The sequence below is a fragment of the Cyrtonyx montezumae genome, unplaced genomic scaffold (assembly GCF_038088225.1).
Source record: "Cyrtonyx montezumae isolate F1298 unplaced genomic scaffold, pur_monq_1.0 scaffold_20, whole genome shotgun sequence".
In the NCBI taxonomy this organism is placed as follows: Eukaryota; Metazoa; Chordata; class Aves; order Galliformes; family Odontophoridae; genus Cyrtonyx; species Cyrtonyx montezumae.
Window position 1 is genome coordinate 4,298,673 of NW_027071937.1, and position 22,443 is coordinate 4,321,115.

The window sequence follows — 22,443 nt, forward strand, 5'->3', positions numbered from 1 at the left end:
TAGCTCGGCATTAATTGAGTGCCTCTCACTCAAGCTATGCGAAGCTATTTGCAAACAGGATGTGTAACCAGACAACAGCAGCTCTAAGAACAGCTGCAATAATTCTGCCTAAATGAGGATGCACCTTTTAAACCAACATTATCTGTTGTCAGATTCACAGAGAATACGAAGAGCGCAGAGCTAATAAAAATAATAAACTATTCGAGCACAGGTATTTATAGCTGAAACTACTCTGCTTGACACACTAAATCTTCTGAATTACAATAAAATTCTTCCAACCAAAAGTGATTTGAGCAAAACAGAGCATTACTAGATTACAGCTCCTCTTTTGTTAGCGCTGTTATGACTTCATGAAAGTTTAACTCCACAATTAGGTTTGTGATAGCAATTCTGGCACTGGGACACCACTGCTCTCTGCCATTCCCTGCACACCACTGCCAAGAGAAGCTCCCGCTCAGAAATGCTGGACACAATGCAGCAAGAGGATTTATGACATTAATTCTTACACCGAGAGGACCACACCATTTCATGGAAAAGAATAAAAAGATGTGCACAATTATAAGGAGTCTGCATGGCATAGCTAAAGGGGTGGGGGAAATCAGATCCATGCGGCAAGGGAAAAGGAAGACAGCACTGAAAACTATTCTCTGTTGTAGAAAATGAAGAATGAGCTGAAATGGTGCTCGAGGTGATGAGGGAACATGATTTCCGTATTAAGTGCAAAAGTAAACATCACCTGCCGGCCCCTTTCCATCACAAAGCGAGCTCGGGGAGTTCACAGCTCTACAAGTAACTAAAGAGATCTGACAGGTGCTATTTCCCAAATTCACAGCTCTCACTTCGCAGACACTCCTTACTGCAGGGGATGCTCTAACCAGAGCAAGCTAAGAGAAAGATTCAGAACAGACACCTAGTGGCCAGCATGCCCAACGGCAGCTCGGCTTCCCCAAAAATCCAGGTGGAAAGACCTGGGGTCACTGCACAGGAGCCCACTGCAGTCACGTTGGGAACTGAGACCGCGGGCAGCTGATCAGGTCACAGGTTTGTTGGCAGATGTTGAAGTGCATGGATTGAGATGATGATCCTGAGATGAGCCCCCATCTCTGTCCTAATACTCTCCAGCTTCCTCCTGCCTCCATGCCCTCATCTCCTCATGTCCCATTCCTACTGAAATTTGCAAATAACAAAAATGCAGAACCAGCACAATCTCTTAATGGAGCTCTGGCATACAAGCAACAACACTTATTCATCACAAAGGAGATGAGCTGCTTACACACGGCAAGGTCTCAGGGATCAGCACACAGAGCAGGGCTGCCCCTGCCCAGGCAAAGGATTAGCCTTTCCCTGGCCCCATCTTCCACCTCAGTGTGTGGAAAGCAGTTTAGCAAGTCTTAGGCCTCTTTCCTAACACATCCCAACCCCAGATCAAATTCTGCACAGGGGATTCTTAGTGGGACTTGCTGGTGTTGGTAATTGAACAGGAATTACAGTGAGAGCTTTGTGTGATGGAAAGGGATGCAGGCAGAGGCAGTACACAAATCTGCATTCTGCGTGGAGCAGATGTCAGCATTAACCAGATTAATACTGAAGCACATCAAAGTATGGATACATAGCAATGATCTCAAAAGCTGAGGATAATTCCCTCCTAATAGAGATGGAAATTAAAGTTTGGGAGCCACTAAATCTCTAAGCTAACAATGAAAAAAGTTTTGTCAGTTTGGAACACCAACACAGATACTGAAGAGAGGATTTCCTAAGGGGCTTCCATTAGGTTGATGTTAATGATGCAGCTTCAGGGGAAGAGCCCAGAGCAGGAGGAGTACAACAGTCCCCTTCCCGTCCCAGGGTTTGCAGCAGAGGTAATTCACCCACAGGAACCATGCAAAGGCACAAAGGCAAAGCCTGGAACCACCCAGGTGCTAAAGAAAAGAGATCTACTACAGAAGGAATCCCATTTAAATGACTTCCACATACAGGAAGTTGGCTACCTAATTAATTTATATTGTGTATGAAGCGGATGTATTGCACTCGCTCATAAGGTAAAGGATAATGTGTACAAAGACTTATTACAGCTTGACCACTACAGGTCCTCCTGGAGCAGCTGGCTGGCAAAAGTGTGCTCCAAAGTCCTCAAGCTACCGACAGTGTTTTGTTCACAACAGAACCACCAGTTCCTCTTGGAATGATGTATTTTCCCACACGGTATGAAAAAATCTCAACATTTCACACAAATAATCAGTATCAAATAATTATAACAGCCCATAATAGAGCATACATGGGTCAGTCACTGAGCCCTTAGGAAGAAACCAAAGCACTTCATTTGCTTTCACAATCAAAACAGTCGAAACGTACAACTTAACAACATGAAAAAATTCACTAAAAACTAAAGTCTCTTCAGAGAGACATTTTTTAAATCACCAACATGGGCAAAGATACTTATCATTTATTCCCCTCTCCTCCCTTGTATCATAGGGCTGATCTCCAGCTGACAACCTGGGCAAGCTTATGCTGTCAGTTTATTTTCTATCATTAATTTTGTGGTTGCAGCACTCACAAGAAGAGCTGGCATAGAAGTCTCTACAGCAGGCTGACTGAAGCACTCAGCACCCAAAGTACAGGGAGAACGTACCGGCTCCCGTGGCTCCTTCTCCTTTCAGCAAGACAAACATCTTTGTTTAAGCTTCCTTATCACTTTCTCGAACTTTCTCTTCTAGAAGGGAAAATGCAGCTCAAAGCTGAGCAGCTAGCACTGCCTGGCAGCACAAAGGCACAATACAGACTCAAAAGGAAGTTCCTCCTCTTTGTATGTGTGGCTGTGAAGTTCATACAAACTTTGACCCTTCTGCAATGCAGTAAGAACATGGCTACGATTCTTAACACAGAACAAGGAGAAGGTTATCTGACTGGCTTTGTACCTATCAACAACCCATTACATGCAATGGGAAGCAGCTTGTAATAAAGCCTCATCCCCAAAATTTCTTCAGAAGGTTTCTTCTCTCCTTCCAAATCAGCGATTTCTGACTACCACCACAGAACTGACGCTAATGATAGCAAAGACAAAGACGTATATCGGAGCTTTCACACCACCTGAACGACCTATGCTTCAAACCACCATAGGTTCCCATTATTAAATCCAAACCTCTCACTCAAACCCCACATGGGCTGATGGCCCTCCTTCTCAGCCACTGACACAGAGCTATGTTGAACCTGACGTCCCAGAAAGGCACAAGATGCTACTGGGCAAAATTCAAGCTGCATTTACGAAGTCTTTCCCACCAATCTGACACTGGCCAAATTTCTGTTCTCAGCTAGATATTCCCCAAAAAGCAGTGACTACAAGTTCAGTGCTCAGCTGAGAAAAGCATAGGGAAACACTGTCTTTATACCTTCTCACAACTTCAAGCTTGCACATAAGCCAAGAGCTGAAATAATCTGCATCAAAACAGCCTCAGAAGGACACAGCAAGGAGGATTCACATTGAAACCACCAAGCCCAGGTTCTGAGCTGCTTTACCTTAAGACATTTCCATTACAGGAAAGCCACCCTATGAAATACTGTTCTGTCCATTAACTATAAGTAGTCAGAAGGTCAATGTGTCAGGCTGCATGTGCATTTCAAAATGAAGTTACCCATTAAAGAAAAAAATCAAGGAAGAAGAGTAACTTGCTAAAACAGACTTTCCTTCCTCTTCATTTTTTATAGGTAATTAAGAGTACAATTTCCCAGGCTATGAGGAGGCCCAGACAGAGATGGACAACACAGAAGCCGTGGTGCAGCCTTCTGCTGCCTGTACCATGCAGAACCACTTCACATACTCAAAGGAAGAAACTTCTCCTTGTGTGGATAAGTGAGAGTGATCTTTTGCAGTTCTCCTAACAGATGTACTGACCTCGATGTCCCCTTTCAAGTTTACTTTTTTCTAAATCAAGACACCGAGGTCTCTCGCAGACATATGGTACGTGGACAGTGTAGATGCTATTTTTCCTTGCAAATATGCTGGGATCTTCTGACCTCAGGTCACACCAGCAAAAAGTTACCATCTGCCTATTCCTGTCAGATGATCAAACAGGAGAAATCCTGGCTCTTCTGCTACACCAAAACAGCAAAGGCTGTGACAGTATCACACTGCTTGCACTGTGCACTCTCTGTATTTCCCCTGACCTTGAAACTCCACCCAAAGCAGTAAAAGCAGCGACCAAACTGAGGCCAGAGGTGTTTCACAGTGCTGGCAGCACGGCTTGGAAAAACCCAGCAGCAACTTCTCACCAAAGGGTTCAATAAACCCTTGTATATCCTAACCTCACCATAATTAATTTCAATTTCCCAGTGCACAAACACCATGCACAAGCCAGAAGAAATAACGTAAGAGTAACTCAAAACAATATTTCAGAACAGCAGTGCATACATACACAGCACCTCTGACAATGTCTTTGCTGAACACTGCACAGGACTGCTTGGTTCCCTCTAGAAACAGAGAGTAAGTTCAAAAGGAAAGCCCAGCTCAAAGGAAACAAAATCAAAGCTTGTCCACTTACAAATGGAGTACGTTCTCACACACAGCAAATACTTCCATTTTTAATTATATGAAGACTACAGCTCCAGTTTTGTTTCTGTTCACAAATAAACTTTCTTGGGAGGTCAGAACTGTTGAGGAAACCTTACAAAAACCCTGTTCTTCAGCCTGAGGTCACAGCCCTGGTGCACGTCCTCCCAAGGAACACCAGAAAACAAAACCAAGCACTGCTCCAAAAAGCGTCACTGAAACAATGCATTTCTGCCTGTGCCTTTAGAAAGAGATGCCTTCAGTTTGAAATCTCATCAAGAAAAAAAAAAAGAATTATGCAGTTTACTGAGCTTTTGATTTTTTGTTACTTCCTGAGGTTCTCTGCCTCCTCTTAATTTGGGGCAGAGAGGTGAGAGGGTACCTGACCTGGCCACCTGTAGGCTCTCACACTTAAACCCACTCCAGCACTCGTTTAACTAGCTATGAGAAACCACAAACCAACAGTGCTGTAAGCACACTAAGCAAGTTAACAAGAACCTACTTTATTCCAACCAGTTGTCACAGCAGCAGCATCCACAAACTTCCCCAAAGTAATCTAGTTTTGTTTCCAAGTAGCTGAGCCCCTTTCGTAAAGATAATTAAGAACACTCATCACTCACAATAGCATCACCCTCAGCTGGCTCTGCGTGGTACCTATGAAACAAACAACTCCAAGAGGATGAAACACTTCTCCAGATCTTGACGCAGAACATATCCATGGCAGAAATGAGAAGATTATATGATGTTAAAGAGTTATCTCCTTGTATTTTGTATTTAGCTGTGCCGTCATCTCTTACCACGTTCCAAGCGACCTGATGTAAGTGAAGCATTAACAAACAAGAACAGAAGTTGTACCTTAGGAAGCAAGGGAGAGAAAACAACTTCCAAGAAGCATAGTATGTTTGCATCTGCAGTATGCACTTTAGGAAATCCTCATCACATCCAACTCAGCAAACCAAAATCAAACCAAAAGTGAAACCAACTGAAATCTCTTACCGTGTTCCACAAAGACATTGCAGTGCGGGCCCCCATGCCTCGATGAGTCCTTCTTCCCTGCTCCTTTGATGAAGTGCAGGGCAGGTAGACTCGGCCTCCTTTGGTCCCCAAGAACTTTTCCAGGCTGCTGCCCCATAAAGCAACTCTGGGCAGCCTCTCCCAGGACACGAAGCTTCTGCAGAAGTCCGTGATCCCCGATCCTCCAGGTTGGGCAGGAGCTTTGAAGGAGAACGTTCAGAGTCGATGACCTCCAGTGGGCCCTTCCAGCTCCTACAGTCCCGTGCTCCTGTGCGCAGTGATGTCACTGGAGATGGGCACACGCAGCAGCACAGCTCCCGAGGCGGCTTTACGAAAAAACAAACACACAAACAAGTTAAAAGTTCCAACCACGCGGTTAAGGAGCGACGCCGAAGTTTCGCCTTCCCGTACAGGCGGTGTGTCTTCCACGAAGGAGGATCAGTCCGTCTCACGGACACGAAGCCAGGCGCAGGCTCACCCCGGGCAGGAAACACTCATTCCCACCGCGACCAGCGTCGAGGTTTCCTTCTTTTTTTCTTTTTTTTCTCTCTCTTCTTTCTCCTTTTCTTTTGCATAGCATTGGGTTCGCAAAGGCCAAAGCGCCGCAGGTCTGGCTTCACGTACGGACGGGGCCCGCCAGCACCATCCCGGCACCCGCGGCGGAGCAGGGGCAGCTCCCGGCGGTGACCCGAGGCCCGCCCGCAGCTCGCCGTCCCCGAGGCCCCGCCCGCCGCTACCTCTCCCGGGGCCGGGCCGGGCCCGAGCAGGCGGGTGTGCCGCGGGGAGCCATGACGGCGTCGAGCAGCGCTGGGCCCGAGCAGGTGGCGGCCGCCTCACAGGGGCCCTTGGGCCGCCGGGCGCGAGGCGCGAGGCCGTCCGCGGGGAGCGATCCCGCTCCGCGTCCGCTGGAGGTGGGGCCGGGCCGGCGGCATCCCCGCGGGCGGGGCGGGGCGGGGCCGGGCGGGAGGAGGGGGACAAAGGGCCGCGGGGGGCGGCGGAGCGCTGAGGGAGATCCCGGAACCCGCGGCGCGGCCCCGTCCCCGACCGGCGGGGCGGGCGGGAAAACCACTTCCGGCCCCTCCTCCGCCCGGCCCCGGCCGCGAGGGGAACCGGCGGGGCGGGAAAGCGGGGGCGTGGCGATACGGGGCCGAGGGGTCCCGCGTTACCTGAACGGGATGGAGGGCGGCCCGCCGTACCGAGGTGAAATTAAACCCCCGCATTGCTCAGCCCGCCGGGCCGGGCCCATTCGGTGCGTGCTCCCCGTGGCGCGGAGCGCGGGCTGACACGGGAGGTGTTTCTCGTCTGTCCTCTCGTTCACCTTGAGAACAGCGGCGGACTGAGGCGGTTTGGAGGCAGGGCGTCCCGGTCAGAGGTCTGCTGCCGCTCCCGGCCACAATAGGAGAACGCACGAGTTTGTGCCTGCTGCCCAAGGTTTGGCCGCCTGGACGCGGACTGGCTTGTTTATAGCAGCTCCTCCCTTGTGACAAATCCAGACATCCTCCACGGCTCCCACACTGTGCTCAAGGTCCGTGGCAGACATGTTTTCTACCTTTCAGCAACAGCATTTGAAATGAAGGACTTCATTCCGGCCTACTGGATCCTGCCCCTCTGCTGTGGCAGCCTGCTAATTCTCAGCATGGATCCCAAACCATTCGTATTGCATTTCCCCACCAGTGACTCAGACTGCAGGTAACTGGGGTGGTTTACACACAGCAAAAAGAAGTTCCAGCACGCTGTGCTGAGACAAATCCAAGGCCACGTCTCTTCACCTTTCTGCAGGTTTATCTCAGTAATGGTGGTCAGCTTCTCGCTCCAGCACAGACCCTATATGATCCCACAGGCTGAGTGAAACTGATGAAACAGAGGTAGCAACACAGTTTTAGCCAAAACACCATCCTTTAGTGGAAAAGTTATTTCTTTCTGGATGTGTCTGGAGCATCCTGGATAATCTCTATTAGGTACTGCAGTAGGACTGAAGCAGACTGAACTCCATAAGGTATTCCAGTACGTTCTCTGTTTGACTTCCATTGTGCATGGGTTGTTATACCTTACAGCTGCTATGATGTTCTCTCCATTCCCTCCATAACAGTATATTAAACTTCCTTACTGAACGCCAAACTTTAGCACATTAATTGCTGGTCCTCAGGAACCTGAGACAACCATTTGAAGGCTGCCTTTTGTCTCAGTGGAATTTCAGTATCTTCCAGGGCTTTGCATTTATACCATTCATGGGAACAGCAAAACTGCACGCAGATGATACAGAAGTAACATAATAGCAGCAGTAACTGGATTAACAATCCATTAGCACAAATCTGAAATCCCAGTGGTTATTAACTGGGAGTAAAGGGAGGGGTTGCTATTCTCCATATTAGCACATGAATAAAACACTGGCACCACGAAACAGGACATTTATTTCTGCAGATTTTGTGCTCTTGTTTCTGCAGACAGCACTCACCAGTGCTTGCCCTCTTATGTGAACCTGCAATGGAGAGAGGGGTCCTGGCTCCCCCAATTGCACTTGGCAGACCTCCTCATTCGTCTCTGGTGGGCAGTGTGGAAAAGCCACTAGCTATATCATGGGTCATAACCAATTCATAAAGCCTCTCTCTACAGAAACTGTGAGCTTCAGCAGCACATCCAGTTGCTTTAAGCACTGGAAGCTCTCACTGTTTGAGAGAAAAAACACCGGGATTCAATCAAATTAACAGTAAACTTATGGTGGGCAGGTGCTTTTCTTAGATACCTTTCAAACTGCTCAAGAAGTTTCTCCCTCCCCAGCGAGTTTGTCCTTACCATCTCCCGTTACCCGCTGGTTTGCAAAGCTGCGCTAGATGGAGCTGCAGAAACTGCCACCAATGCCTTATCGGAGAATTTAGCTCTGGGCTTGGCACAGCCCCGGCTGAATATGCAGAGAACAGCCACGACCCCTCGTGGCCACAGAGAAAAGTACCGAAGTACCAGGGCCGTCAGAAATAGATCAGAAATGATCGATAAGCAAACCTTTCCTGCTGCTGCTCCAATTCTTAGGTCAAAGAACAAAAATGCCCAGAGCTGGATGAGTCACATACCCACATCCCCAAGGCAACGAGCAGCTGAAGCAGTCTAAGCCTTGAGTTCATTGTTTCTCAAGTTGAATATTAATTTACTGAGCATAAACAACCAAAAAAAAAAATCCTCAGGAATTTAAGTGCTGTTTTAAGAGGCAGCACAGAGTGAAGTTTGAGTTTTTCAGCAGTAGAACGGACTACCATGTCCTTGCTTGTCCTTAGCCACTATGCTCCGTAATGATCTAGTATTTAGGCAGCAGCACTGGTGGCAGGCATCCAGCCCTTGGTTTTTTTGGATGGAAATGAAGCAGAGCTGCTGACGATTACTACAAACACGATCCGAAGGTGCCACCTAGTGCTTACTCTCAACCACAGGCAAAGCAGTCTGAAGCAGATGAGAAGGAAGAGTATTTCTAGTTTCCAGGAAAAGATTGTGAGATTTCTTTAGCCTGAGGCAAGCATGAAAATTTATAACACTTGTATGGGAACTGCTGAATCACGGCCTGAACCACTGATTGATCACCTGAGGTGAGCACCGAGTCAGCCATGGGGCCACAGGTGAAGGTGATATGCCTGTGTGAGTGGAAGGGGTGGAGCCTGGCTCCACCTCTCCCAAACCCCATTTAAGGGCTGACCACCACCAGGGAAGGATCTCTTCTTGGAGATCCCTCCCACGTGGAGTCCCCTGCAAGCCTTGACATCCTGAAGGTGAGCCATCTTCTCTTTTGTATTATTTGTATGCTGTTTATATAGAACTACTTAAAATATACCATCCCCTATACTATTTCTTTGTGGAGTACCATCCTTGAGAGTTATTTACTCCACAACACTTTAACTAGATTCAAAGATAATTAGGGCAGACTTCTTGCTTTCTCAGTCTTTTTAACAACTACAACACCGTGCTGCATGTAGCTCTAAAAAACATACACACACACACCACATACATACACAAACAGCTCTAATACATCACCAGAGATCTGAAAGGATACTGAACAAAAGCATCACATCCACTTTTAGGCAGGGAAGGCAAGTGATTGACTGCAACCATCTAGCCACTGCCCTCAGGACATGGTCACTTTGTCTGCTGGGCTCCCCTTTTCCAACAAAACTGCATGACACACCTTTCCATGGCATCTTGGAGAGAAGAAATCTTGAGAGAAAGCTGCTGTGAACAATAGCAGGCAATCTACTTATTTACCCCACGTGGAAAACATAGTGAAGGAGGTGAACTGGTTGAAAAGGCTGAACAACTATTGAAGAGGAGGCAAGAGGACACTTCGACCATTTTAATCTCTGGGTACAAGAAAACAAGCCAGCTATAGTCTCTGAGCTAGACCAAATTAATTTGGGAGGAATTTGGGCCAATGCACACACCAATGAATTAATACCTCAAATATGAGAAATTTATTGAAATGTAAAATATTTAATAGAAAACACCAGAGCCTCCTCAGAGGAAGAGCTCACCACATCACAAATGTAAAAGGGACCAGCAGGATACACACAGACTGAGAAGGCACTGCTCATCCATGGCTACCTGATGCGCATGGACACCAACGTCCAATCTCAAGCCCTTGGGACACAGAAGCCATGAACAGCAAACACACAGTGTGGTTAGAAATAGTCTAAGGACTTGCACCTGTGACATGCAGTCTCAAAAAAAAAAAAGTCAAAGGACAGACTGGCAGATCTGTATCATGGCAAAGGAAAATCAAAACCATTTTAAAAGTCTCTGGGGAGAAAGAAACCAATCACAAAACACATCCCCTCCTCCCTAACTTTCTAGAAGTTAAGGAGCACTATGTGCAGCAACAAGTGTCATGAGATATGTCCCAACTGCATCTGTGTCTTCATAAAGGTCAGGTATCTATTTCCCAGGCTGCTGCACTAAAAGGCTATTGTACTATTTAGTACTATTGTCCTAAAAGGGCTCAGGAGATATTCGAGGAGTTTAAATGACAACTGTGGTAGTTTTTGAAGCGTGGAATGAATGTTGGTGACTGGAACACTCATTAAAAAAACAGTACTGAGAATCGAAAGCTGCCATGGTGGGGATTTGAAAATGACCTCTTCTGGCACTATCCCTCGAGATCCAGCAACTTCTGTCGGGTTTCCAGAACAATCTCCTCCATCACCTCCGGTTTGAGAATGTCCTTGATCTGCATCAGAAAGAAAAGTAACACTGGCACCAAAGAGCAGCCACTAGCACTGCACTTGAAGATGACTTTGTTAGGGCTAAGAACTCTTATAAAGACCAGGAGAAATCAAATCCTAACCTTCACTGCAGGCCATTCTGCACTTACAGGAGGGCTCCCTCAGTTGGAGCTCATGCTGCACACCTTTTCTCTGTGATTAAGTTCTGCCAGGACAGTTGTTGGCAATTCTCCCATCATACGTGTCCAAGGCAATTTAGGTCATGCAGGAGAGCAGAAGTTCATACTGTCACTACGAATCTTTTGGAAAGCTTAGAGGAAGCCCTACAGTGTAGCTCACTGACTTCAGCAGCAACTGATTCAGCCTTCCCAATCCCTTCCACACTGTGGAATAAAGTAAACAGCACTGGTTTCTGTACCTGATGAGAGAGGGATGCCTCATAGCAATACAGGATGCTGGTGTCAAACAGCATCAACTTCTGAGTAACCAGAGCTACAATGCAGTTTCGGAGCCGTGAGATCACCTCCCGGTCAGACAGGGGAACTGGCTGAAGAAGGACAGAGGAACAGAGATGAATACACAGGGAAATAATGCAAGCCTACTGGAAAATAAATGTTTTCCCACAAATCCAATACCACTTATGAAATGTCTTCAGTGATTCAAACGCCTCTTGGATCACATAAAACTAGCAAAACGTCACTGGCAGAACAAAGCTCATCATTTTCCCAGTCTTCTCACCTCTAAGTTGGTTGTAAAGCCTCCTGCTTCTTCATCTTTCTGCTCTGGAGTCGGGTAGATCCAGATGAAACCGTTGTTGCCAAGGATCACAGATGCACCACAGGGCAAGTCATGAAAGTGTGTCTTCTGGCGTTTCACAAGGGAGGGCGAGACCTGAACAAGCACACCCTGGCCAAGCTGAAGAGGAGACCATGAAACTCAGCATGAGACAGTGTGCTACCACAGCTAGTACCCAGTCACTGACATGCACTCCACTCCTGGTCTAGGAACCAGTCAATTTAACATCTTTTCCTGTGAAACAGTGAATATAAAAACCTGCTTGCCTCTGGGAGTGCTGGGAGGATTAGCTAATGCCTGCACAGTCCTTTGAAGATGAGAAATACCCTCAGTGCTTAGCACAAATGTTAATAATATCTCGATTGTAACTAGACATCAACCATCCTGCAAAAAAATGAGGAGTGAGAGGCCCAATTTAGCAGAACACTCTTCCTCTTAATCCAGTTGCTGTCCTTCACCCTTTGTGCAAAAAGCACATTTTGCTTTCATCTTTTAAGTGCTAATACCCTTGGTCTAGTAATTCCCAACTGCAGCCTACACTCCAGTGGCCCCCTGGCTTATTTCAATGCACAAAAACAGAGATAAATGCCAACTGCATAAAGCCTAAAATGGAGCCTAAAATCCTAAAATGGAGTGAGAAGCAAGCCATGGGGACAATGACCTGTGGAAGAAGAGTGATAAAGTTTGAGCTAGGTGATTTTTCTCCCCAGTGCTCAAGTTCCAAGCAACTGATGGGAGAAAGAGACTCATGCAGTAACTGTTCAAGAAGTGTTTAGATGAGGTGCTAAGGGATTTGATTTAGTAGTTGGGTAGGGATAGTGATAGGAGGATGGTTGGACTAGATGATCTTGTAGGTCCTTTCCAACCTTATGAACCTATGAACTGTGGAGAAGGATAGCAGCAGTTCAAAGGGCATTCTGTCTGCACTGAGGAATTCTGCTGAGCTCCCACATAGGACCTAAGATTCTTCCTAACCTGCTGACAAGGGTTATAACATCATGTTCTACTCCAGAGCTTTTTTCCTTAAAGATCTCCCCCCAAAAAAACCCAATCCTGCTGCTATCTTGGTATGAATTCAAAGAAAGTCTACTGACATGGACAGAATTGCACTGTATTTAACAAAGGCCTGACCTTCTAACAGACTACTGAGCACCAGGGCTAGGCATTCATGCAATCCAACTGGAACAAAATTAGCTTTCTGAGCAACTTACCTTCCCGTATTTCAGACTCCTGGTATGCAAAGATACAGCTCCATCAGAAAATACGGACTGGACCTCTGCCTGTCAGTGCTTCTTAAGGAAACAGACTTCCTCCTGCTGTCCTGTGCCAACAGCACAGCTCTCCCTGCCTGGCTGAGGTCTGGCTGTTCCCCCCCATGCTCTCAACTCTTCTGTCCAAGTATAAGCAGTGGAAGGATACACTGATGAGGTCTCCTTCCTGCAGATAGTCCCTCATTGCAAGCTCATCTTCTGCTGATCTCCTTCTCTGAAAAAGACAACAGAAGAAAAGTTATGCATCACGTAAAATGAGAAAACATTAATTAACAGCTTCACAAAGGGAAAATCATCTCCTTAGGATACTGTACAAAACACAACCTAGTTACCCATGGGAAATCAATACCACCTGTGTGCTGTGAGAACCTTGCAGCAGAAGGCAGCACTCTAGCACTTCTCTGCACAAGCTGCACTCACCAGTTCCCCACCAGGTAAATTCACAGATGACAACAACAGGACTGAATCCAGCCTGGAATTGGTTTCCACTTTCCATCGTTTCTGCTGAACCTGGAGATGAAAAACAATGTTAATGTACACTCAGAAAATGAATAACATCTCTTCAGCAGAGTGGGAAGTCATGCAGCTGACTACAGCAAAGCACCTGCCAGCTCCACCATGACAGACACAGGACGTGACTGGGCAGCGAGGGCTGTCAGAGACTCACAGAACCATTTCAGCTGGAAGGGACTCATAAAGGCCACGTGGCACAACTCCCTGCAATGAACAGGGACACCTGCAGCTCCACGAGGTTCACAGAGTCCTGTCCAGCTCTGATTTGGGTGTATGCAGGGATGGGGCACACACCACCACCCTGAGTATCTCGTGCATCACCATCCTTACTGTAATAGATCTTAATCTTCCTTATATCCAGTGCAAACCTCTCCTGTTTAGTTTGAAACCGTTTCCCCTTGTCCTGTCTCAACAGAGTCTGTCCCCTTCTTTCCCACAGCCCCTTTAGATGCTGGCAGGCTGCTCTCAGCTCTCTGGGCTGCAAGACCTCGCTCTTGGCTTTGCTGGACCTCCTCCCCAGGCCCTTACCTCCGTGATCCTCCCGACCACGATATCTCCGACCTCGCCGTTGTACCTGGTGGGACAGAGTGCAGCGTTACACACACACACACATCCCTTCCCTGACCCCCACGGGCAGCCGAGCCCCGGGCTCACCTGGTCTTCAGCGGCGTGACGCACACCAACTTGTTCACCCTCTCCACGGCGCCGGCCACCGAGGCGACGAGCTTCTCCTCCACCACGTAGGTACCGTGGCCCCTGCAGACAGAGCGGACATATGAGGAGAGCCCAAGACCGGCCCCGCCTCCCCGCTGCCGCTGTCCCCACCTCATGTATCCCGTGTCCGTGGTGATAGTGTCCCCGGGCACCACCAGGTGCTTCTCGCCGCCCCGCGACCCGCTCGGCCCCACCGCTTTGCGGGCCACGGGCAGCCGCATGACCACTGCCGCCATCTTGAGTGCGGGCGGCGCGGCGCGGCGCCGGCGCCCCCTTTCACGTGACTTCCGGCCGTCATGTTGACTGCGGGCAAAAGCGCGCCTGAAATGTGGGCGCCGCCATCTTGAGTGAGGGCCGCGCGGTGAAAGGCAATATCGGCTGTGTGCGGGGCGGCCATTTTGGTTCCTGGCAGGGAGGAGCGGGGCTCGTGTAATGCAGGCAGAGCATCTTCATCCCTTCCTCAGGGAAAACGAAGGCGCTTCGGACTGACAGGAGGCACGGCCCCAGATGGAAAGGGACAACGATTTGGGCAACCGGAAGCAGAGCACAGCATCCCAGGGGTTGTCTGGAGAAGCTCCCTCAGCCCCCTCAGTGATGAGGGGAACCCGGTCTGCACAGGCTGGGGACGTGCACCCAAGTGATCCTATAGTGCACCCGAGTGATCACATCGCAAGGTTCCCATCCTCCACGGGCTTCGAATTACGCCCTTTCCTCAGAAATCCTTTCCCATCAGTAAATAACGCCTTTGCGAGGAAGCTTTCATCGCTTCATCCCATTCGAGCAGCAGTTGGAGCTGCTGTGCAACGCAGAGCCCAGCGATGGCCTCCAGCGAGCACTTCACCGCCTCGGCACCAAAGCTGGATGAGATCCTTCCAGCAAGAGCTGGCACAAGGCCGTAACAGCACCTCCATGAGCCAGCATCGCTCTGTGCAGGCACACACCAACAGCACCCTGCCCGTCCTGAGCCCAGCCCGCCCGGCCCTTGGCATGGGTTGCTCCGACACGCCATGCTGTGCCCGCTGTCCGTGCTCATCCCAACCTCTGCATCCTCCCCTCATCACACAGCGAAACAAAGCCCCGACAGCCGCCCATCTTCTGAACGATAAATGTCCCACGTCGCCTTTATTTAGAGTACAAGAGAGAGGTACAAACGTATTTACACTGTGTACATGTACAATCAAATAATATATAATATCAAAGTTTTGTAAATAATGTTTTACATAAATATTTACAAAGTTAAAGTGACTTTTTTTTTCCTTCTTTCTTTCTTTTTTTTTTCCTCCTGGAAGTAAAACGCGGTTTGCGAGAACTTTATACACCTTATGATTAATAATAGTACAACATCTTTCGAGCGTTATGGTACAGAGCAGCTCCGATGTGTGCAGGACTCCAGAGGGCGCCTCGTGCTGTCCTGGGGACGGGTGTTCAGTCCCCAGAGGGCAGCACAAGTTCCCTTAGGGCTGCGGGGAGCGGAGCTGATCAGGGTGCCCTGAAAGCTGCCCGGGGCCGGGCACTGCGCTGTGCTGACTTTGTACCGTTTGAGTTGGAAGGGGGAATTAAAGGCTGTGTGGTTCCACTCCCTGCAATGCACACGGACACCCACAGCTCCGTCAGAGCTCAGAGCCCCGTCCAGCCTGAGCTCGGGCATCTCACAGCCCCAGCTCTCAGCCTCCCTCGCAGGGCAGGTGCTCCATCCTTCGGCTGTGCTCTGCTCACCCTCTCCACCTGCAGACACTGGGCTGACCCCAGGACACAGCTTGGGCTAGAGGGACGGGGCGACGGGGGCTGAATGCAGATGGGGAGGAAAACCCAAGTTGGCTGAAGTGAGACCACCAGGGAGGGAAGGCTGCCTCTTGGGAAGAGCCATAGGCAAAGCTGATGACTGTGCCACATCTCCCTGCTGGGCATTCACTGAGACATAGGGGAAGGAATGAGAGCAATTCTTCCTCCTATCAAATTATCTGAAAAACCCAACCACGACTCATCCGTGTGCAGCCCCAGCACACCGGCAGACCCACACAGGACGTCCCTCCATGCCCTCCCATGCTCCCTTCCCACCAAACCCTACAGAAACGCTGACATTCCCAAAGCAATCTGAGCACGCAGAGCAGCCCTGCCTCTGCCCCCTGCTCTTCCATGGGCTCCCAGTTCCTCGCGTGCCTCAGTCTTTGCAGGCAGCAGCCGTCCCCAAGCGTGCTGCCACCGCAGCGGGGCTCACAGCACCATGGTGGGGATGTGATGGGCCAGGGAGGCGGGATGGGGCACGGGCAGGGCGGGCGAGTGAGCCTGCAGGGAAGCATTGGGGGGCCGATGACGGGCGCTTTTCTGGTGCGCCCGCAGCCCGGCGAGCTGGGAGTAGGCACTTTGGCAGACCTGGCACTTGTAGGGCCGCTCGCCGGTGTGCAAGCGGACGTGGTTGCGGAGGGTGGAGGACTGGCTGAAGCGGCGGTTGCAGAAGCGGCACACGAAGGGTTTGTCCAGGGTGTGGATGCGCATGTGGGAGCGCAGGTTGCTGCGGGAGTTGAAGCCCCGGTGGCAGATGACGCAGCGCATGCGCCCCGTGGTGCTGGCCCCCGTCTCCACCGCGTGGAAGTCCTCTGGGAGCAACAGAGGGGGCGGTCAGGTAGTGCCCTCTGGGCTCATCCCTTTCCCATAAATAGCCGCCCCGCGCCCCGGCTGCACGCCACGGCCGCTCGGAGCGGTGATGGAGGAGTGTGGCACAGGAGAGTGGCAAGGAGCTGTCAGCGGGGACTGGTGGCTGTGACAGAGCTGCTTCAGCTCCAGCTTCTCCCTGTGCCCTGCTGGGCTCTGCCTCACTCGGAGCAGGGAGCACCGGGAAGAGGGGGGGGGACACTCGGCTCTGAGCACAGCACTCCCAAAAGGGCCCAGGAGCTCTGCTGCCTGCCCGTGCCTGAGACAGGCAGAGAGCAAAAGCCTCCTGCACTGGCCATTTGGAGAAGGAAGGGTTTGTGCTGCAAAATGCAGAGCAGGGAAATAAGTGAGTGCATCCCAGCACGTCACAGTGTGCTGGGGCTCCTTCCTTCCACGCTGGCTCAGGCAGTGGCTGCTGGCACACAGACACTGAGGGGTCCCAAATCACTGCCCGAGCTGCCTTGGGGGAGCTGGGCTCTGTCTTACAGGTGAGGTCGATCTGCTCCTCTCTGCGGGATCGTGGGGATACCGAGAGCTGTGTGCCCAGCATGGGACGTGCTGCACTGCTCAGAGGTCCGTATGGTTGCACTCAGAAAGCTGTGGCATCCCTGCCCTGTGCCCACCCCGGCCTCAGAGCTGGGGATGGGCTGAGCAGGGAACGACACGGCTGTTTCTCGGCCACCTACCATGTTTGTTCTTCTTCTGCTCCTCCTCCAGCCCAGGGACGCCCGGGATGCCCAGGAAGGTGTTGTGTGAGTTCCCGTACCAAACCAGCAGCTCTTGATCCGGAGGAATCATCTGGAGAAGGACACACAGATGAGTGTTGGGTGTTGGGATGGTACACCGAGCAGCTCTACCCGCATCCTCAGCCAGTAGCTTCTGACTCCTGCAAGCTCCCACTGCCATCAGGACTGTGGCTGTTCCCAGGACACGGGGCAGGGACAGCTCAGCACCATGCACTGCCACACTGAGCTGCACCCTGACCTTCCCCAGGTCCAGGAGCAGGAAAAGGAGCAGCAGTGGGGCACAGACCCTGCGGATCCCTGTAGCTCAAGGAGATGGAGGCACGGAAACCCGCACAGACATGGAGAACTAAGCTATCGTGTACCCAGGAACTGCAGCAAGCTGCAAGAGACCAAAGCAGGGAGTGGCGACGCAGAGATCGGACTCGGTGCCAATGCACAGTGCTCTGCACAGAGCCCGCAGAGCTCCCTGCTGCAGCTCCCACCCCAGCTGGGTTATTCCTCTGCAGTGGAAATGTGGATGCAGCCAAGGGCTCGGCCAGCTCAGGGAACCAGCTGAGCTCCCGGCGGCTGCTGCGGCACAGTGCGGCCCAGGCATGAGGTGCTGCCTACACCAAAGCCCTGCGGTCTACGCCTGCCCAAGCAGAGGGCAGGAGGGGCTTTTCCATCAGCACTGCTCCTGTTCCTATGGGGTGACAGCTCCTCCCACCCCCATGTTGGGGTTCTGGTCCCACACTGCAGTGAGCAGCCCCCGCAGCGCAGCCATGGCCGGAGGACGGATGTGCTCACACCACAGCAACCGTGTAAGGCACCACCCTACAGAAATACACCTTTTTTCCCCTTGCAGGACCTCAGCAATACGAATCTAATTTAGAAGCAAGAGAACACCGAGTTTCAGACATTGCCTTTCCACGCACAGAGTTCAGGAAAAGCATTTTCCCCACGAAGCACAGCTGTAAGTCAGGGCACCAAAGCACTGTTCTGTTAAGCACCCAAAAGCAGTGGCAGTTCAGCTCTGTGCATTTCAGCATGTGGATATCAGTTTGTGGTTACAGGACCTGAGCGATTGCTTCCCATCCCAAACCAGCGCTGCTCCTCTCCGTCATTTTCATATAACGGAAAATGAATTCTTTTTAACACAAACAGAACTAAATCTCTCCAGACAGACTTTAAGAGGCGTGCACACGTGTGCATGGGGTGTGTGCACGGCTGTGTGTGTGCTCTGCTGGGGCTGGAGCGCGTGTGCAGCACGGCATCCACCCGCACACACAGAGCTGTGTCCATCACCCCCGGGCATGTCACAGCTGTCACAGCTTTCCAACCCGAGGCCAAGGGCTCAGTGAGCAGAGTGAGCTACGGAAGGAAAACCCCTCCTGTTCTTCCTTCTCTCATCAGTGCACCAACCCCACGCAGTTGGAGCCAGCAGCCGCAGCACAGCAGCACCTCCAGTCCCCACGTCCCCCCCACACAGAGCTCAGAGCTCTCAGCTTCGCTGTCTGTGTGCAGGGAATTAAAGGCACGTGCTCTGGCACTCAGATCTCTTATCTCCATGCAAAGCCTCTGCTCGCACCACACAGATGACCGTCCCACCCCATGCCAGGAAAGCCCTGCGCGGGGTGACACACACGGTGTTGCCTGGAAATATTTTGCTTCTTTGCACGATGTAAGAATCAAAACCAATGAAGCTCATGGCTGTAACACCACGCCAGGCACAGCCACCCACAGGAGCATCAGGTCCCAAAGATGGGCGCGGCGAAAGCCTGCAGAGGGATGTGCAGATGGGGAGAGCAGCTCGGAGCAACTTCTCCTCACCCCACTGCTCCTACCCCTGTCCCTGCTGGGTGCTGCGTCCTCCCCACAGAGCAGCTGCTTCTCGGGAGTCCATTGTGCCCATGGGACAGGTGGGCACCCATGCTCCTGCCCGGCCAAGACCCCCTCCCAATGGCATCGGGGTATGAGGGAGCTGTCCCCTTTCCCATCTCTCTAAGCCCACTTGGCTTCTTGGTGACATCTCCACTGCAGTAGCAGTGGTTCGTGAGGATACATTTATGGCCGGAGCCGCTGGTGACCTCCAGCTGGAAGCTGAGGAGCAGAGCGCGGCTGTCACCCGGATTTCACAGAGGCCGCTGGTTTTGGGGTGGGGTTCTGCACTGAATCCCATTTCTTGAGCCTCAGCTGAGCCAGGATTGTAGGGCTTGTTCAGATGTTATGCTCCAAAGAGAGCCCGGGCAGCATCTGCTCTCCCTCTGCTCAGCACACACCGGTGCACCCACCGAGAGGCGACAGAGAGGACAGCGGAGCTTTGTTTCCACCCCACAGCCCGTGCCCGGCGCTCCCACAGCTGGTCCAGCAGCAGCCCCACATACAAGGGAGGCTCAGCAGGGTGGGGTCTCGGCACCCCCCGTACCTCAATGGCTTTGTAGAAGATGCTGTTCCCGATCTGCACCACCTCCAGGTTCTGCTCCTGCTCGTTGCGGGCGCACTTGATGTACGTCATCCAGCTGCGGTGGTCCTCCTGGCTGGCATCGATGAAGTACCGCACCGTGCCGTCCTCGTTGAACACCTGCCAGGGGAGCACAGCACTGGAGTGACTCTGCCCGCAGTTGGCCGACCCTTCCCACGGCCCCGGTGCCAGGGGATGCTCGGAGATAACGTCCCCAAAGCCAGCACGGCCTCGGGGCTGAGAGCTGCGTGCAGCCGGGGGAGCCGGGCTGGAGGTGCCGGAGCCTCACGGTCACAGCGGGGCCGGGGGGGCACAGCCCGGCTCCCTGCATCCCAAACCGGAGGGGCAGCTCGGCATCGCCCAGGGGAGTTCTGTCCCCGCGTGGAGGAGGAGGGCACCCACCGGAGTGGACGATGCTTTGTGGGGCCGGGGAAAAAGTGAGGCAGGTTGATCGCGCATAAAGCGGTGATGATAAGCGCGAGCCTGAAATCTGAGCGAAGCGGTGCCCGACACCCACAGCACCACCGCGGGGCCGGGACAAAGCAGGGGACGGGGCAGAGCCTTTGTGCCGCCGGGAGCGCCCACCCGCGAGAATCGGCTCCGTGGGAAGGGCGGGGCAGGAGGCGACACGAGCAGTGGGGTCTGGGAGCTCCTGCCCTGCGGGGAGCCGGGGGAAACTGAGGCACGGGGAAGGGCTCACGGAGCGCGGGTCGAAGTGCTGTCACCTGCGGGACCATTACCTCCCACATCAGGTTGTTGTTCTTGCACAGGTCCACGTGCTCCGGCGAGATCACCCTGCCCGTGAACGGCCCCATCTCGGTGCCGGCCTTGATCCAGGTCTTGGAGAAGATGCCGAGCCCTTCCCCGGGGATGGAGCTCTGCGCGATGATCACTTCCGACGGCAGCACCAGGCTGGAGAGCTTCTGCACCTCTGCATCACGGGGAGCGGGGTCAGAACGGGGCGCCCCAGCCCTCCCCAGCCCCCGGAGCACCCACATTGCGCTGCTCCGTGCCCGCAGCCCCGGGCTGAGCCCTACAGAGCCCGTCCGGGCCCCATCGGAGCCGTACCCGGATCCCTTCGGGCGCGGAGCGGTACCTGGGAACAGCAGCCCCGGCCGGGAGAGGGAGCGGGGCTGGGAAAGGGGGTTAAATGGTGTCTATTTCGGCCCATCCAGCAATTTGTCACGCTGTTAAAGTGATCTGCATTCATTAAACTCAACTCGAAAGAAATTGCTAATTCTAAATTCATTAGTCCTTTAGGAATGCTGTAGCGGTACATTGCGGCTGAATGGCGCGAGGGCTTGTTTAAAAGGGCCCAGGAATTCCTCTTACAAAATGGGGAGATGAGATGGTTGACATATCGTGAATGGAAATGGAATTAGCCTTCATGGTAAATTAAGAGAGGAACAGAAATCCGAGAGGGGGGAAAGGGAGCGGGGCCGCGAGAAGGGACATTGTGCGGGGCTGAATGCGGCGGGGACGGAGCCCCGGCCCCCACCCCCGCGGTTTAAGTGGGAACTTTCTCAGGTCAAGCCCAAGTTAACCACATGAATTTAAAGCCCTTCTTTCGCCGTCAGCCGCCGTGACGCGCCCGGGGGGGAGCGGGGCCGCAACTCACCTCCGGAGAAGGACTGCGCCAGCACTTCGGCCGTGAAGGCGGTCTTGGGGCTGCTCTTCTCCTCGAAGAGCTGCTCGCCCAGCACGTTCCTCCAGCGGCCGTAGAGGAAGCTGTGCAGGATGTCGGACGTGATCACCTCGGCCAGGGAGAGCCCCTGCGGCTTCAGCCCGGGCTTCAGCACCAGGGCTTCTGCGGGCAGCACCGAGCCCATCATGGGGGCGAGGCGGGCGGCCGGGCTCCGTGCGGCTCGGCGGCTCCCGCCCGCCTATATATGAGCTTCATTGACCCTCCTAATTGGTTATTAATGACCTCCCTGACGTTGGAGGAGCGACTGGGGCTGCCGGAGCGAGGCGAGCCGTCGGAGCCCCCCTCCCCTCCATCCCTCCCCTCCCCGGGGGTGGGGTGGCTGGAGGGAGGGACACGGCGCACACAGCCACACACACACGCATCCACACACACGCACACATATACACACGCACCGGCTCCGCACCCCCGCCCGCCCCGTCGGGCATCGCTCGCTCCGACCGCTCCGCTTCGCCCCCGGCAGCTCCCACCCGGCCCCGGAGCTCGTTCAGGGGATAAAACGCTGCTCTTTGGGGCCGCGGAGCTCCACAACGAAATCCGGTCCCCCGAAACGGCCACACACCGCTTCTCGGAGCCTTTCTGTCCCCGACGCCGCGCGGTAACGGGCAGAGCTCCGGCGGACCGGACCCACCCGGTTCCGGCCGTCCCCAACGGGTTTCGCTCTCGGTACCGGGGAGCGGCCCCTGGGGGACGCACGGAGCCCGGTGCCAGCCCGGTACCCCGAGCACCGGGAGCCGTTCCCTAAACGCGGACGGACGGCAGCCCCGCACCGGCCTCGGGCTCCCGCGGCTGCGACAAGCGGGTCCCCAGCCCCGCGTCCCCGGTGCGTTTTGCGGGGCAGTGCGGAACGCAACC

The 22,443-nt window shown here is 52.7% G+C and overlaps 3 protein-coding genes across 3 annotated transcripts in view; all 3 read right to left on the reverse strand.

Moving 5' to 3' along the window:
- ABL1 (ABL proto-oncogene 1, non-receptor tyrosine kinase) overlaps positions 1-6,594 on the reverse strand; it is a 63,866-nt gene extending 57,272 nt beyond the window's left edge. Inside the window, exon 1 of the mRNA XM_065737442.1 lies at positions 5,540-6,594. Within this exon, the coding sequence (XP_065593514.1) occupies positions 5,540-5,675 (136 nt within the window). The 5' untranslated portion in view covers positions 5,676-6,594. The remainder of the gene's footprint in view (positions 1-5,539) is intronic.
- Positions 6,595-9,974: 3,380 nt separating this feature from the next.
- Positions 9,975-14,299, reverse strand: EXOSC2 (exosome component 2). The gene is made up of 9 exons (XM_065737403.1): positions 14,160-14,299; positions 13,989-14,090; positions 13,863-13,908; positions 13,242-13,331; positions 12,970-13,035; positions 12,762-12,830; positions 11,494-11,670; positions 11,174-11,302; positions 9,975-10,760 (listed from the first exon to the last, which is right to left on the reverse strand). Exons 1-9 carry the CDS (start codon positions 14,282-14,284, stop codon positions 10,680-10,682), a joined length of 885 nt encoding a protein of 294 aa, XP_065593475.1. The 5' UTR covers positions 14,285-14,299; the 3' UTR covers positions 9,975-10,679.
- Positions 14,300-16,262: 1,963 nt separating this feature from the next.
- On the reverse strand, positions 16,263-21,718 carry PRDM12 (PR/SET domain 12). Its single transcript, XM_065737157.1, has 5 exons — positions 21,505-21,718; positions 20,627-20,817; positions 19,851-20,006; positions 17,387-17,498; positions 16,263-16,645 (listed from the first exon to the last, which is right to left on the reverse strand). The coding sequence occupies exons 1-5, from the start codon at positions 21,716-21,718 to the stop codon at positions 16,263-16,265; spliced, it is 1,056 nt and encodes a 351-aa protein (XP_065593229.1).
- Positions 21,719-22,443: the final 725 nt, after the last annotated feature.

Excerpts from the sequence above, each read along its gene's own strand:
- EXOSC2 (XM_065737403.1), bottom strand. The coding sequence starts at position 14,284 with ATGGCGGCAGTGGTCATGCGGCTGCCCGTGGCCCGCAAAGCGGTGGGG. Across the intron at positions 14,091-14,159 it reads ACGGACACGGGATACATGAG|GGGCCACGGTACCTACGTGG; the intron begins GTGGGGACAGCG and ends CTCTGTCTGCAG. Across the intron at positions 13,036-13,241 it reads ATTTACCTGGTGGGGAACTG|AGAAGGAGATCAGCAGAAGA; the intron begins GTGAGTGCAGCT and ends TGTCTTTTTCAG.
- PRDM12 (XM_065737157.1), bottom strand. The coding sequence starts at position 21,718 with ATGATGGGCTCGGTGCTGCCCGCAGAAGCCCTGGTGCTGAAGCCCGGG. Across the intron at positions 20,818-21,504 it reads GGCGCAGTCCTTCTCCGGAG|AGGTGCAGAAGCTCTCCAGC; the intron begins GTGAGTTGCGGC and ends CCCGTGATGCAG. Across the intron at positions 20,007-20,626 it reads ACAACAACCTGATGTGGGAG|GTGTTCAACGAGGACGGCAC; the intron begins GTAATGGTCCCG and ends CTCCCCTGGCAG.